At 43.7% G+C, this 15,815-nt stretch overlaps 1 protein-coding gene across 9 annotated transcripts in view; it reads right to left on the reverse strand.

The window, feature by feature from the left end:
• Positions 1 to 15,815, reverse strand: part of STXBP5 (syntaxin binding protein 5) — a 282,257-nt gene that overhangs the window by 37,177 nt on the left and 229,265 nt on the right. For all 9 annotated transcript variants that reach the window (XR_013621432.1, XR_013621431.1, XM_078768412.1 and 6 more), the window contains exons 13-14: positions 8,808 to 8,875; positions 5,311 to 5,351 (exon numbers count right to left, since the gene is read on the reverse strand). Coding sequence is in view for 7 of the 9 variants with exons in the window: in XM_078768412.1 (XP_078624538.1) it covers positions 5,311 to 5,351; positions 8,808 to 8,875 (109 nt within the window). In the remaining 2 variants the exon portion in view is untranslated. The remainder of the gene's footprint in view (positions 1 to 5,310; positions 5,352 to 8,807; positions 8,876 to 15,815) is intronic.

Below are 15,815 nucleotides of genomic sequence, written 5' to 3' on the forward strand. Positions count from 1 at the left end.
GAGCATTACATGCCCAGAGGGACTACAGTCACCAGTGCATCATACTGCGACCTACTTCAAAATAATCTGAAACCAGTAATCAGATCAAACCGTCGTGGACTACTCACTAGCGGTGTTTTGCTGCATCATGACAATGCTCGACCCCATACTGCCCGCGCGACAGCTGCAACAATCGAGGACCGACATTTTGAGTGTATTCCTCATCCACCCTCTTCGCCAGACCTCGCCCCTTCAGATTACCACAACTTTGGGCCACTTAAAGAGGCGCTTGGTGGAACCACTTTCCGATCCGAAGAAGAGGTCCAAGAGACAATGCACGAATGGCTACACAAGCAGCCAATAGAGTTTTTTCGCGAGAGGAATCCAGGCCTTAGTAAAGCGCTGTAAAAATACATTGAACGCAATGGAGATCATGTTGAAAAATAACAGTTGGTACACACGTACATGCAATAAACAAGTTGTGAAAAATATTTCAAGGTTACTTATTGACTGCCCGTCGTGTGTGTATACAGTCACGTGAAAAAGTAAGTACACCCCATGTAAAGTTTTGACTTTTTCAACATATTTCAACATACAGCTATTTGATCTTCATTTCAACAATATTGATTGATAAAGGTGATATAATACAACAAATATCATAAAACATTTACATTTTGTCGTCCATTGTATAATATAAACAAACATAAATGCAAACTTCGCATGTGGAAAAAGTAAGAACACCCCTACATTTATCACTACTTCAAATACCTAAAATTAGAATCAGGTGCACCAGCTCAGGTGCAAATGATTAACACATCGTTAGAGAGGATCTTCAAGGAACCTGTCTTATTTAAACCTCAGACATTTAGTTTGGTTTGCTCTTTGTTGTTGATGTGTGCGGCGTCACCATGCCTATATCAAAAGAGCTCTCTGAGGCCTTCAGAAAGAAAGTTATAGATGCCTACGAGTCCGGGAAGGGATTTAAAAAGATCTCCAAACAATTTGAAATCAATCATTCGACTGTCTGGAAGATCATCTACAAGTGGAGAAGATTCCAAACAACTGCCAACTTGTTCAGGCCAGGCCGCCCCAGCAAGTTCAGCCCGAGATCAGACCGCAAGATGCTGAAAGAAGTCTCTAAGAACCCCAGAATGTCATCACGGGACTTACAGGTAGCTCTTGCCACTGTTGATGTCAAAGTGCACGAGTCTACCATTAGAAAGAGGCAGCACAAATTTGATCTACATGGGAGGTGTGCCAGGAGGAAACCTTTGCTGTCCAGAAAGAACATCAGGGCAAGACGAAAGTTTGCCAATGAACACCGAGGCAGAGACCAGCACTTCTGGAACAATGTGCTCTGGACAGATGAGTCAAAGTTAGAGCTATTTGGCCACAGTACCAGAAGACATGTTTGGTGAAAACCAGACAGCATTTGACCACAAGAACCTGATACCAACTGTAAAGCATGGTGGTGGAAATATTATGGTGTGGGGCAGCTTTGCTGCATCAGGGCCTGGGAAGCTCACCATCATATAATCCACTATGAATTCTTCATTGTACCAGAGGGTGCTTGAGGATAATGTGAGGCCACCTGTCGGAAAGTTGAAGCTCAACCGAAGGTGGACCTTGCAACATGACAATGACCCTAAACATACCAGTAAATCCACCAAAGAATGGCTGAAAAGAAAGAAATGGAGGGTTCTGGAATGGCCAAGTCAAAGCCCGGATCTAAATCCCATCGAGATGTTGTGGGGGGATTTGAAACGAGCTGTGCATGCAAGAAACCCCTCAAACATCGCACAGCTGAAAGAATTCTACATGGAGGAGTGGGCAAAAATTTCTCCCAGTCGATTGCAGAGACTGGTCGACAGTTATAAGAAATGCCAACTTGAGGTTGTTTTTGCCAAAGGGGGCAATACCACCTATTAGAGCCAAGGGTGTACTTACTTTTTCCACATGCGAAATTTGCATTTATGTTTATTTAAATTATACAATGGACTACAAAATGTAAATGTTTCATGATATTTGTTATATTATATCACCTTTATCTATCAATATTGTTGACATGAAGATAAAATAGCTGTATGTTGAAATATGTTGAAAATTGTCAAAACTTTACATGGGGTGTGCTTACTTTTTCACATGACTACATATATACACAAAGAATTAAGTTAAGCACCCCCCCCGTTTTTTTACAACCTCGCACATTACAAGTTTGTTGTCGTCAAAACAGTGTAATATACCCATGATATTGCTATATTTTCTGGAGAAGTGATATTATGGTCACATAAAAACATAACAATCATGCCGTTTTCAATATTTTATTCTGAATAATTTAAGGTGAATTTTTTTGGGAATTTTAGGCATATTTTCACCTCAATTTAAGTATGGAGCTATAGGTCCATCACGGACAGTGTGGATGACGTTTATGTTTTCTAACGTACAGTCATTGTTCTGAGAAGACCTCTAGCGATCTTTGCGTCAATAACGTGTGTAGGACCCACGTGATCGTGCTGCACGAGCGATGGGCGTCACAGATGAGTGCACTCATCTGCATTTCATCACTGGATAATTGCTAATGTCATACCAATCATTATTTGATCTCACATACCTTAGAATATATGCCAATGTATACATATACACAAAGAATATATATTAGGGGGTGCTTACCTTAATTCGTTGTGTAGGGGTGCTTAACTTAATTCTTTGTGTGTATATATATATATATATATATATATATATATATATATATATATATATATATATATATATATATATATATATATATATATATATATATATATATATATATATATATATATATATATATATATATATGTATATGTGTGTTATGCGCCATCAATGGATTTGCGCTGTCGACCGATCGCACTGCGCTGTCAATGAATCCATTGTTCACGCAGGCATCGATCGATCGCGCATAACTACCACTCTTGGTATTCGTCACATTCGATCATTAATTTGCCGTAATCTGGGCAGCGTGTATCATTTCTCAACCTTACCTTTTCAATTGCTTTTTGTCTTGATTTTTGTCACTAATGTAAAGTCATATAAAAATGGTTTTAAGTACAGCATTAAAAAGACATTTCATGAGGAAACGATTATAAATTAAGAGAACGTTGAAAGGCATAATAAGTAAAGAAACAGAGTTTCGCTTTAGTTTTTACCAACGCGCCTTCCGAGCCGATTTCAACATCCGTGTGCTGAATCCCTAATGTGATCGCCAAGGTATTTCTCCGGGTACAGTGCGGTATTTCCACATTTTCCCATGTATTACTTCAGCTCGTGATTGTGGTGGACGTGGATTTGTGTTCCATATACAACTAATTGTTCCTTCGCTTCCTCACGTGAGGAAAATTACACATTATTAATATTTTCTGATTGAAGAGCAACGAGTTTCCAAAGGCAAATCAAAGTTTCCAAAGAAATATATACACAGTCACGTGAAAAGTAAGTACACCCCATGTAAAGTTTTGACTTTTTCAACATATTTCAACATACAGCTATTTGATCTTCATTTCAACAATATTGGTAGGTAAAGGTGATATAATATAACAAATATCATGAAACATTTACATTTTGCAGTCCATTGTATAAATTAAATAAACATAAATGCAAATTTCGCATGTGGATAGAGTAAGTACACCCTTGGCTCTAATTGGTGGTATTGCCCCCTTTGGCAGAAACAACCTCAAGTAGGCGTTTCTTATAACTGTCTACCAGTCTCTGACATCGACTGGGAGAAATTTTTGCCCACTCCTCCATGCAGAATTATTTCAGCTGTGCGATGTTTGAGGGGTTTCTTGCATGCACAGCTCGTTTCAAATCCCCCCACAACATCTCGATAGGATTTAGATCCGGGCTTTGACTTGGCCATTCCAGAACCCTCCATTTCTTTCTTTTCAGCCATTCCTTGGTGGATTTACTGGTATGTTTAGGGTCATTGTCATGTTGCAAGGTCCACCTTCGGTTGAGCTTCAACTTTCCGACAGATGGCCTCACATTATCCTCAAGCACCCTCTGGTACAATGAAGAATTCATAGTGGATTATATGATGGTGAGCTGCCCAGGCCCTGATGCAGCAAAGCTGACCCAAACCATAATATTTCCACCACCATGCTTTACAGTTGGTATCAGGTTCTTGTGGTCAAATGCTGTCTTTGGTTTTCGCCAAACATGTCTTCTGCTACTGTGGCCAAATAGCTCTACCTTTGACTCATCTGTCCAGAGCACATTGTTCCAGTAGTGCTGGTCTTTGCCAAGGTGTTCATTGGCAAACTTTAGTCTTGCCCTGATGTTCTTTCTGGAGAGCAAAGGTTTCCTCCTGGCACACCTCCCATGTAGATCAAATTTGTGCAGCCTCTTACTAATGGTAGACTCATGCACTTTGACATCAACAGTGGCAATTGCCACCTGTAGGTCCCGTGATGACATTCTGGGGTTCTTTGAGACTTGCAGTGTGTGGAGTTGGCCTTGGATGCCGTAGGCAGAGAGTTTGGTGTGCAAGGTGGGATGCCAGACTGTTTGGGAAGCTTGAGATATGTCCAGAGATGTGTCTCAAGATATGTCTCATGTCTGACATTGAGGGCCTCCATCCATTGTTGGGAGAGTATTAGCAGCATGTCGAAGGTGGAGTGACCTGGCCTGAAACTAAATTGGTGATCTGAGATGAAGTTGTTGGAGATTTTGAAGGATTTCATATCAACCGCGATGATGGATTCCATGACCTTGCTGATTAATTATTGGAAGTAGCTGATAGGTCTGTCGTTGAGGAAATCCATTTTTGCAACTTTTTTTGTGTGGTGCGGTGATGTTGGCAGATTTTGAAGCAGATGGAAGATGATCAGGCACAAGTGAAAGGGTGAAAAGGGCAGAGAGGTGATGTGCAAGAGCAGCAGAGCAGATGTTTATGACACGTGAGCCAATGCTGTCAAGTCCAGAAGCAGAGTCCGAGTCAAAGGTTGAAAGAACTTTCTCCACATTCTTTTGGAGGTAGAGGGAGGGGGTGGGGGGGGGGGGGGGTGGAGTGGGAGATGCAATTGGAATTATCCGAGCTATATAAACCACGATGTATTATATGTGCACATAAGCAGTACGCATGTTTTTGCTTCATACATGTATCCCTTAATTTTGTTTTCAGGAGAGATCAAGACAGCGGTATTCTGCCTATACACCGCCAAAATAATTTAAAGGGATACATCAGAAGAATGTGTTGCACGCTTGGAACAAGATCGCCTGTAGGTCGGGCATTCTGCTCGTCACTATAACAAGCACATCTTACCAATACGCCAGTTGTACTTCATCACTACTTACTTGCTGAGGCGTCCCAGAATTTCACCGAGCCATCCGCATGTCTGGGAAGATGAAATAACAAAGTCAAATCCTCCATCATGCAAATGCCGACTTTTACAGTATAAACATTTGTTTTCTTTTCTTTCTAAGTGAGAAAGAGCCTGGTGTTGGCTTAGCGGTTATGGTGCTGGCTTGGGATACTGGGATCCTGAGTTTGAATCCCGGTCGATCGTTGAATTAACGCCAGGGGGGTTGACTCAGCCTGTGATCCTTCAGCAAATTCAGAGGTCAGCAAATCGAGTACCAGCTTGCTGGGATGAATGTGCCAGTGTGTGCGCCGGTTTAGAATAGGTACACAGTATCCCTGTGTGTCGTAAGAGGCGACTCAAAGGGGTGGCGTCAGGAAGGGCATCCGACCATTAAAAGAACATTGCCTCAAAAAAAGGGAACCATGATGATTGTGATGGGGCCCGCAAGGCTAACCCCCATTCTAGCAGGGACGATGGCCTTAAAAAATTGTGGGTGGGGGGGGGGGGTGGAATATATCGTATAACATATTCAATTGTGGTGAAATGCTAAAATTACCCATGATCCTCCATGCTTATCAAGCTTAATAGTCATCATTATAACTAAAATGTGTCTTCATCAGATGACTAACAATCAAAGTACCAAAATGGATTGTTGCAACAATCAAGAAAATAAATGACAACATTGTTGAGCAGCTACGTCTGAATGGATATAATCAGCAATTACCTTTGGGAAGTTCATAAACCACATGGAAAATCACCTACTGTATTCCTTATCCTGAAAAATTGCTTTAACAGGAACTATTAACTTATCAAAGAGTGGTGCTCAAATTAAGCCCCCCTCCCACCCGCCAAGGGTCTAATATAAGGCCTGTGAGGGACTTTAAAATGATCTTAGCCTTGGTGGCCAAATTGTGGTGGAGATTGTTATTAAAAAGGGAATATAAAATACCTCGATCACACAACCCAAAAGTTTGCTCGTATACAACGGGAGCCTTTTGTATACATTCAAAACATGGTAAGAAAGTTCTGATTGGAAACATAAATCACAACATCAACAAATTCATTGCTTGTGTCTCTGCATTCTGCATAAAGAAGCCATTAAGAAAAGCACTGCAAATGCAACATGCGATGCATTTGGTGTATCGGAATGTAACGTCGTTTTTTAAAGCTGTGCATACAGTAATGTGTTTGCAGTCACACGCCAACACTGTTTCTTTGGGGGGAAGCACCAGGGGTTTTGTTAATTCAAAAAGAGGGTCGATTGATTGAAATTCGATTGAAAGAGGGTCGATAACCCTATAGTACTATGTTTGCCCACATTTATGTTTACATACCTCATAGGACCTTCTTACATGTCTAGTATTAACAACAGGTGGATAGAGATAAGTCGTCCTCTTTGTTTACGCACTGCTGTGAAACTACATTCCAAGTTTTAGTGGCTATTGAGGGTTAAGGATATTTTGTCATGTGTCTCCTTTATCGAACAAGACGGGTGTCTGGCTTAGGCCTTCTCATTGTCTACGTTCATCCACACCCATCCAACTCATCACTTGCAACCTGGAGAAAAGTAAGGAGCTCCGATCCACCAACACGACTTCGCCTGATAGGCGGCGACAAAGGCAACATGCCAATGGACCATGCTGCTCAGTGGCCACGGTGCCAAATGGTTCAGGATCAGGGCAGTCCGATTGAGCCACAGCGCTGTCATGAGGCATTGACAACGCGTGATTGGTGAGGATCGGTGACAAGGATGCCTCAGGGGCAAGGACAGTCAAAGGAGGAATGCTGTCTCTGCTCTCTGGGCCAGTAGAGTGGTCGAGATACTCTTTGTGAGTGTTGGCAGCTGTGAGGACGTAGCTGGCATCACGTCGTGACTTCATAAACCGCTGCCCATATAAAACTGGGATTTTCTTGCCGTGATCCCGATCTCCCCAGTTTTTGTGTGGATGGTTCCTTGTGTGCGTGATGTCCGAATGAGATTCGTTTTCTTAACTGTTGTCAAGTGTCGTAACTAATCTCATCATCCGGAGACCCCGTTTACATTGTTTCTTGACATTAAAGTGGTTATTTATTTCCTTCGGTCTGTGTGCGTGTCTGCCTGCCACCCTTCAAATACAAACCAATTGGTTTTCATTGATAACACCTGGGGAAATTCGATTGGCAAAATTACCCAAATTAATAACCAAAGTGGTTTCGACCTTGTTCGCAGTGAAAAAAGCATTACCCACTCAGGTGCGTTTTGTTACCAAATTGCCTACAAATTGTAAACTGTTCAACCTGGCAGAGGTGTTCACTCTACCATGTGCCGTTATAGTTTGCAGGAAGCACCAGGAAGCATTTGTTTTGAAAAGCTTTTTAATCCGAGAACCTTATAGCCATATTTTGCAAATATAGCCCGACGCAAGACAAAACAGTCAATTTGCCACCTTTATTAATTATCAACGGAGAGGGAGGGCATGACCAATGCCAAAGTTGTTTGGATGAACACTGGCACAGCTCTTCATTGGGATTAACAAAGACCGTTGTTCATTTACAATGGTTCTTCAGGTGGGCGAGAGCAATTTTTATACGCATGTAAGCCTAGGGACACGATGTGCATTTGAATCAGCTGATCGGGTTAAAAATAAAAGAATGTATAAAAAAGCAGGTAATAGATTCCCAAGCTTTTTTAAAGGAGGAATTTCAAGTTAATGAAAAGAAAACTGTCACCCATGCTTTGATGGTTTTTTAACAGAGATCATTTTTCATCCAGCGCAACCATGAAAACCTCTTTTATTGGCAAGTGACACATCATCCATCAACAATGGTGTGAAAGAAGCGGTCAAATGCACTTTATACGGGGGAAGAAGCCCGCTTTTAAAAGACAAGACATCAGGCTTCCAGATCCTGGCCAGTTATGGATGAGGAACCGTTTAAAAACGGCTCGAATTATGCTTCCAAACTGAGTAATGTATGACTGTATTGGACAGAATAAGGAAGCTTCAGGAGCTGCCATTGAGCATCGATTACTTCTGAATATTTTGATTGAAGATGGTGATAAGAGCACAAGTCATGTTGTAACACTGGGGTTATGATTAAAACAAACAAACAAAAAAAACCCAAAGCTTGACGGGTCGATGGGGCCTTTGTCCTGCATTGGGATTCTAAGCATCGGACACGGCAGTTAAAACTCAGTAGAAACAGCAGCAATAATAAATATGATAAAATCTAATAAAGCAAACACATGAATAATCCAGGCTTTGGAGGTGCAATAAACGATTCTCGAACAATCAGTTCCGGGCACGTGAATGGTGGAACTGTATGCCGGTGATCATTCCTACTTTGCTGTCACAGAGTGACGGGGAAGAGGTAAGAAACGAACCATGTGTGGGATCCATACCGAGTGCACATGCAATTGGAGGGCTATGAGGGGGAAAAGGGAGCACGTGCGTTTGGGGAGAATACGTTTGGGGAGCAGTGAAGAAAGCAATGCGTGAAAGTCAGCCTCACCCAGTTATTATGATCTCTGGAAAGCTCTGAGTTCCCAATTCCCAGCTGCCTCCATTGATTGGCCATTCCTAGGGCACACATGAGTGAAGTACACACGATTCAATGCTGTTAGTCATAATTGCCACATATTTTTGTCATGCCTCCAAAATAAAATAAACATAGGGGCAATACCCCTGGTGCTCACCTGGTAGAATAAACCATATACTTTACAGACTAAAGGTATTTAAAACCAATTTCAATGATCGCTAGAAGACAGGGCAGTAGAATCAGACTAACATAATCACACGACTTTAAACAACGAAACAAAAAAATACCTATTTTGGGGGGAAACGCCCCCCTCCCTCCCACCCTGTGTACCTCCTCAGACCCAAATTTCTCCAATGCCTTGTACAAACATTGGTACATCACGGATGATGAAGGTTGTGGTGAAGTTTCATAGAAATAGTGTGTGTAGTTTCAGAGGAAAAAGCAAATTCCTATTTTGGGGGGTTAAACCTGGATCAACTTTGACCACCGGTAGACCCTCTTAGACCCCGATTTTTTTTAATGCTGTGAACAAACTTTAGTCACAACATAACAAATATCAATTGTTTGCCAAATTTGATATTTGGCAAATATCAAAGATTTCCAAATGTGGTCACAATCCCATCAACGGTTTCGGAGAAGTTTCAAGTGTTTACAGACGGGCGGACTGACGACGCGCCATCGCATAAACTCCCCTGAACGTCGTTCCAGGTGAGCTAAAAATTAAGAATCAAGTAGCACGCGTCAAAGGAAGAGGTTTGTATGCATGCAATGGCTGTTATTAAACCACTAGTAAAAAGCCCGTCAAATATGATAGGTTGGAACAGCTTATTTGACGGTGCAGCCTCGCGAGTGTACCAAAGGCTGAAGCCTCGGCCGACAGGTTTGCGTATACCTTCTTTATTTATTAGACATCATATGGATGTAAATGAACACTCATTTTACTCTGCGTGCGTTTTACATCACGTGCAGCGAATTCCACTTCCCTGCTCCTTGTATGATTTTTTAAAATGCTGCTGCACACCGCCCTTGAGGCTCTGTTTACAAGCCACCATCTACAATTCCAATGGAAGAGACATAATTACTCTTTTTTGGAAAATGTTTTTCCAGTTTGTTTTATCATCAAAAATAGACCATAGTGAACACATTCGTGTGAAAAGATTGGCCTTTAAAACCTATCCTTATGAAGGGGTGCAGACATCTACACAAACACAAACTGACATTACGTTTTATATGGTGGATTGTGTGCGTCCCATTCATGTCGAAGGGTAATTTCACTAAGGTCAAAGCTCAAAAGTGTACTGCTGAATTGAATACCGTGCAATAATGTATGCTCAAAATTGAGAAAATGAAAAGATGAGGGAAAAATAGGAGAGAGAAAGACGGTGAGGAGAAGAGTGGGAACAAAAGAGGCAGGAATGTTGGGAAGAGTGAAGAGTGAGGAGATGCGAAGAAAGGAAATGTATGAAGCAGATGGGGGGGAAAGAGCGAAGTGGCTGATGGGAGGGAGGTCAAACATTAAGCCATGGCACAAGTTGGCAGAGACCGACAAGGTACGCTTTTCCAAAAGGGCTTTAAGATCTGGCACATGGATGAATGCTACGTCGTGGATGAAAATACCTCTTTGTATCAAGAGTCAAAGTAGGGCCTTTCACCAATTAACAATTCCTTGGATTTGAATGACAGATGAAACAAATTTTCACATTTTTTTCAAATTTTCAATTTTCAAATCAAAACAAAACAAACAAACAAATCAAAATTTCAGAATCTTTGGAATCTCCTGCAATGAAGCTAACTCCGAGGGCCTTTCACTCACTCACTGCTGGCAGGTTGGTGGTCTTTGTCTTCTACCGACTCCTCTCCGGCCTTGCTCCCCCAGCTCTCTGTGCTCTGTCCCCCAAATATTCCTACAGGTCGCACAAGATCTGCCAGCAACCCCCTTATGGTTAAACTGCCAAAATCAAGACTCTCTGCTCACCTTCACTCTTTCATTCCCCTTTTCTCCCGCCTCTGGAACAAACTCCCCCACTCCCTTCAATCACACTCCCACCTCCAGGTCTTTAAAACAGCTGTACACCACCATCTCTTATCTTCCCCCATCCAAAACCTTGATCTTTTCTACCCCCGTTAATTCACCCCAGATCCACTTTTTTGAAATTCCAACTTCTTTCCTGGAAGTCCTTGCAGTGTCCATATGTTTTATACCTCTCCCACCTCCCCCCAAGCCCTCTCCCTCCCACAGATCTCTCGATGTCTCTGCTCTCAAATGTTGTGTTTGTGTCCTTCCCCCTCTCTCCCCATCTTGTCTACCGCTCCCCTTATTTTGTGTTTTATGTGTCGGTTTGTGTCGGTTTGACTTTTTGTGTGATTAATGTTAGATCTTTCACGAGCCTCGATCTTGTATACAAAATTTTTTTAAAAATAATAAAAAAACACTTCACATCCACATCACATTCAATGTAAAAAAATATATAAATAATTATATAAACTCGCGAATAACTCATCCAAACGTATAGGTTAATTCCCCACTTCTATGATATTGTCACGGCCCGGGGTTCAGGTCTACTACGAGGGGGTTAGCCTCCGTTCCCTCCCGAACTTACAGGAGCTGTGGCTGCCACGCATGAATAAATTCGTACTTTGGCAGGTTGCGAACCAGCAACTACAAATGCCAATTGGTCTGTCACGCGATAGCTTACCTGCACCACGTGACGGTCCAAATCAGTCCAAATCGGGGAACGTACCTACATACCTTCACTCCGGCGGTGTACCACTTTATTTTGTTCCTGGATGGAAATTTAGATGGCCGAGCAAAACCGTTGGTAACCATCGGGGTAATGCTAATTTTGTTACGGCGGATTGTTAACCTGGGTGTGAGCAATGGCGGATCAATGGTGGAAGAGACATCCTTGGACAGAGAGAAAGGAAACGTTTAACGATTTGATTTATTTACAAATATTTGCAGTGAAATTATTGATAGGAAAGAAAAAGGGACAAGAAGCAGAAAATTAGCTTATTCTACGCCTAATTACGATCACTACGAATAAACACAAGGCGCCAGCACACATTCATGGGAGAGGTGAAGGGGAAAACAAACGTTGGGAACCTGTTAGCGAAATGACCATGATGTTACTAATGCTTCTCCTCGTGACGACCTTTGTCTCGACCCCACCAACGAGCACCTGGCCGGCAAACGGCAGTCCCCAACACGAGCAGGTAAAGAACGTTGGGAACTCAGCAGAGTGAGTGTGCCGGGAACCGTGCAGGGAAGAGTACCAGGGACAGATGGAGTAAGCACGTCGTGATCTCGTGCAGGGTAAAGAATACGTCGTGGCCACGTGCACAAAGTGAGTGTCGTGCACACGTGCACCGAGAGGGAGTCCAAGAACACGTGTACAGCCAATGGAATCCAAGGCGAAGAGTAATGCAGGCACGTACTGAGGCCTGTGAGAGGGTCCGACCAAGAAAGGAGCACACGTGTACTGCCGACAGAGTCCAAAAGCCAAGAGCGAGAATAATGCAGGCACGTGCTCGGTGAATCCGGCAGAGAGAGCGTAATGCAGGCACGTGCTAGGTCAACAATGTCCAAAAACCAAGAGTGCAAAAACGCGTTGAATCGCCCTTTGTCCACCCTCACCGAGGATGGGGGGGGGGGGGGGGAGTGAGGGGGGGTGTTGGAGGATGTCCTGGCTCCCGATTGGTGGAGCCCGTTACTCCACCCCACAAGCTCTCCTGGAGTTCCTCAGGCTCTGATTGGTGGAGTGTCGCTTCATCTCGTGGACTCCAGCACGACAGGTAAAGTTGAGCACGCACTTGGCTGGTGTGCTTTTGAGCCTGCATGCAATGCCTGGCAAATGATCCCTTATGAGTGGAGGAGGCTATCTTTCGCTTTCCCAATGCATAAACGACATAATAACCCGAAATAAGGGGAAGGGGGCGAACATAATGGTCTGCAATGAAATAACTATTCCAAGGGACCTTGTCTTAAGTATGGTTGTTGCTATTACTTTTTAGTGTTTTCTCAAAACCGCAACACTACTCCCTCTCCTCTCCAGACTCGTTCCGAGTCGTTCACACATGTGAAATGCAAGGTGAGTTGGGCCATTTACAATTACCTTTAACAAAAACAAACAAACATAGTGCGGCACGTGTTTATCCCCTAACTACTTACATTTTGACTCTTAACCCTACCCCTTGTGTGTGACAATTTAAACTAGATATGTCCCACCTAATGCATCGGGGACTAACTAACAGACTCACACGACAACCTTACAACAAAGGAAAAGCAACCGAAATTGCTGGAATTTTTTTTGAAACTACAACACATTACCGGTGGGCAAACACAAACAAATCAAGTTATTTACAAATACCAACCCAGGACCTGTAAAAGAAAATTCTCCAAGAGGGGCACCTTCCGAACATCCACCCTTAACACGGCAGGCCATATGGGGGTGGGGGGGGGGGGGGCTAGCCCTACTAAACATTTTGGGACACAACAAGTCCTCGCAAAGACCAATTCATCAACCCCGTTATCCCAGCGGCCACAAACACACACAATGGTACCAAGGGGGAGCATCCCTACTCGAACCTAACATTTACAAACCTCATTTCTCTTTTACCATTACACCCCCCCTACAGTGGTTCTATGCAACCAATTTACCCGTCGTCCCACGCGTTGGTGCTCTTACAAATTTGGGCCCGGCCCTCAAATTTTTCACACTGTGGCATCACACGATATCCTGGCTGGGCAGTGTGCCCACTAAACAACACTGAACTGGTCCCCCTGGACCCCCACGGCTTCACCTGGCCGGCGAGCTCTCAGTGCCCGGGGTACCCCCCTACCCCTCCCCTACAAGAGGACAAATTGACGTGCCACACTCCCAGCCTCTCAACAACACCATTGCACCTTCGCAAAACAAAACTTTCTACACACAGCACCACCCACAGAACGTCATCCATTTCCAAAACGTCTGAACTCCCTCTATTCTAATGCCAATGCAGGCGAGGGTTCGTCTCCATCGGGGGTGTACTCTGATCCACAACACCCACCTGGTATCATTCATTCAATCTTTTCTTCCACGCAAAAAAAATTTCACCATGCACCTCATTCACACCTCAATCACACCTCATCTCACTCACAACAAGCGTTCCTCCATTCATCCTTCAATTGTCGGGACAACGAGGTAGAAGAAAGGCGCTAAACTATCATCTACCAATTCAACAAATAATCCATTCCCAACTCTTCAATTTACATTGTCACTAACCCCTCTAATCTCTAACACTGTCTTCGTCCTGTCTTCAACATACACCGTCTCTACACCATTGCCAACTACAATTTCCGTACCCTCTGGGTCATGTGGTTCACCCACAGACCCAAGCTCTCGCTTTTGGTTCTGCACACGTGTACCAGGGAAACCCCGACACCATACCTTACTCCTTGCCTCCAGATGCGTGCTGCACACCCGATATGCCATTCGTGTTGAAAAACTCGGCAATCTCATTTACTTTCACAAAGCCCGGAACAAGTGTGTGTCCACCCTCAGGAGAGCCAGGAAACAATATTTCTCTACTCTCAAGACTGCACTCTCAAACCTGTCTCCCTCTTCCAAATCTTGGTGGCGTCTGGTCAAATCTGATTCTGATGTTTGTTCCCCCACCATCCCCTCCCTTACCTCAAATGGCTACACAGTTGACTACGCACGTGAAAAAGCTGAATGCCTCAACTCTGTGTTTGCCTCAAAATATTGTGTCCTAAACCTGTCTCTATCTGTATCCACCGTACCCAGTCGTACCCAGTTTCTCCTGGACTCTGTGTCCTTCTCTCCTGACAAGGTGGATAAGTTTCTGTCAAACCTCGACTCTGATTCTGCAACTGGACCAGACAGCACCAGCCCACGGGTCCTAAACTCCTGGTCTGCCGCTCTTTCACACCCTCTCTCTGTTCTCTTCACCCTCTCTTTTGCTCAAGGTCATCTGCCATCAGCTTGGAAATCAGCCAACATTACCGCTTTACACAAAAAAGGTGCAAAAACAGATCCTTGCAACTACAGACCAATCAGCCTGCTACCAATTAATCAGCAAAGTCATGGAATCCATCATTGTTTAGGATATCAAATCCTTCCTCTTCTCCAATGGCTTGATCTCTGATCATCAATTTGGTTTCAGACCAGGTCACTCTACTCTGGACATACTGCTTCTGCTGTCTCAACAATGGATGGAGGTCCTCAATGCCAAACAGGAAATTAGAGCTGTCTCCCTTGACATATCACGTGCCTTCGATACGGTCTGGCACCCCGCTCTGCTCACCAAACTCTCCTCCTATGGTATCCATGGAAATCTCCACGCATGGCTTGCGGACGTCCTCTCTGGTCGTAGTCAACGTGTGGCCCTGAATGGATTTCTCTCATCTCCCCTTCCTGTTTAGGCTGGAGTTCCCCTTCACGAACTTGCTGTCCATGTCTGATGTGCGACTTAAGTTGCTACAGGAATGTGGAATTTATTGGTTTTATGCTTCAGCATTTGCCGTTTCTGCATAGTCTGTTTGCTTCTGGCCTCCCACCCGTGCAAAGCACGGGTACCTCACAAGTTCTCTTCAATTTGACATAACCATTTGAAGGGTTATAGCAACAATACAATCACAAAAAGTCCCTTTTGGGGTGAAAATGTCAACATGAAAATCATGACATGTCAAAGCGGCTATATAGATCGTTGTGATTATTGGTGAACCAATTCAGTTTTGTTTTTGTTTTTTTGTATACAAGATCGAGGCTCGTGTAAGAGCTAACATTAATACCACAAGAAAAACAAACGGGCACACACAAAACATACAATAAAGGGAGCGGGAGACAAGATGGGGAGAGAGAGGGAAGCACACAAGTACAACAGCAGAGAACAGGGACATCGGAAGATCTATGGGAGTGATTGGCCTTGGGGAGAAGAGGCATGGGAAGGCGGAGGGTGGAGGGGGGGGGGGGGGTGGGGGGG

Source organism: Myxine glutinosa, chromosome 14 (genome assembly GCF_964187855.1).
Source record: "Myxine glutinosa chromosome 14, kmMyxGlut1.1, whole genome shotgun sequence".
Taxonomy (NCBI): domain Eukaryota; kingdom Metazoa; phylum Chordata; class Myxini; order Myxiniformes; family Myxinidae; genus Myxine; species Myxine glutinosa.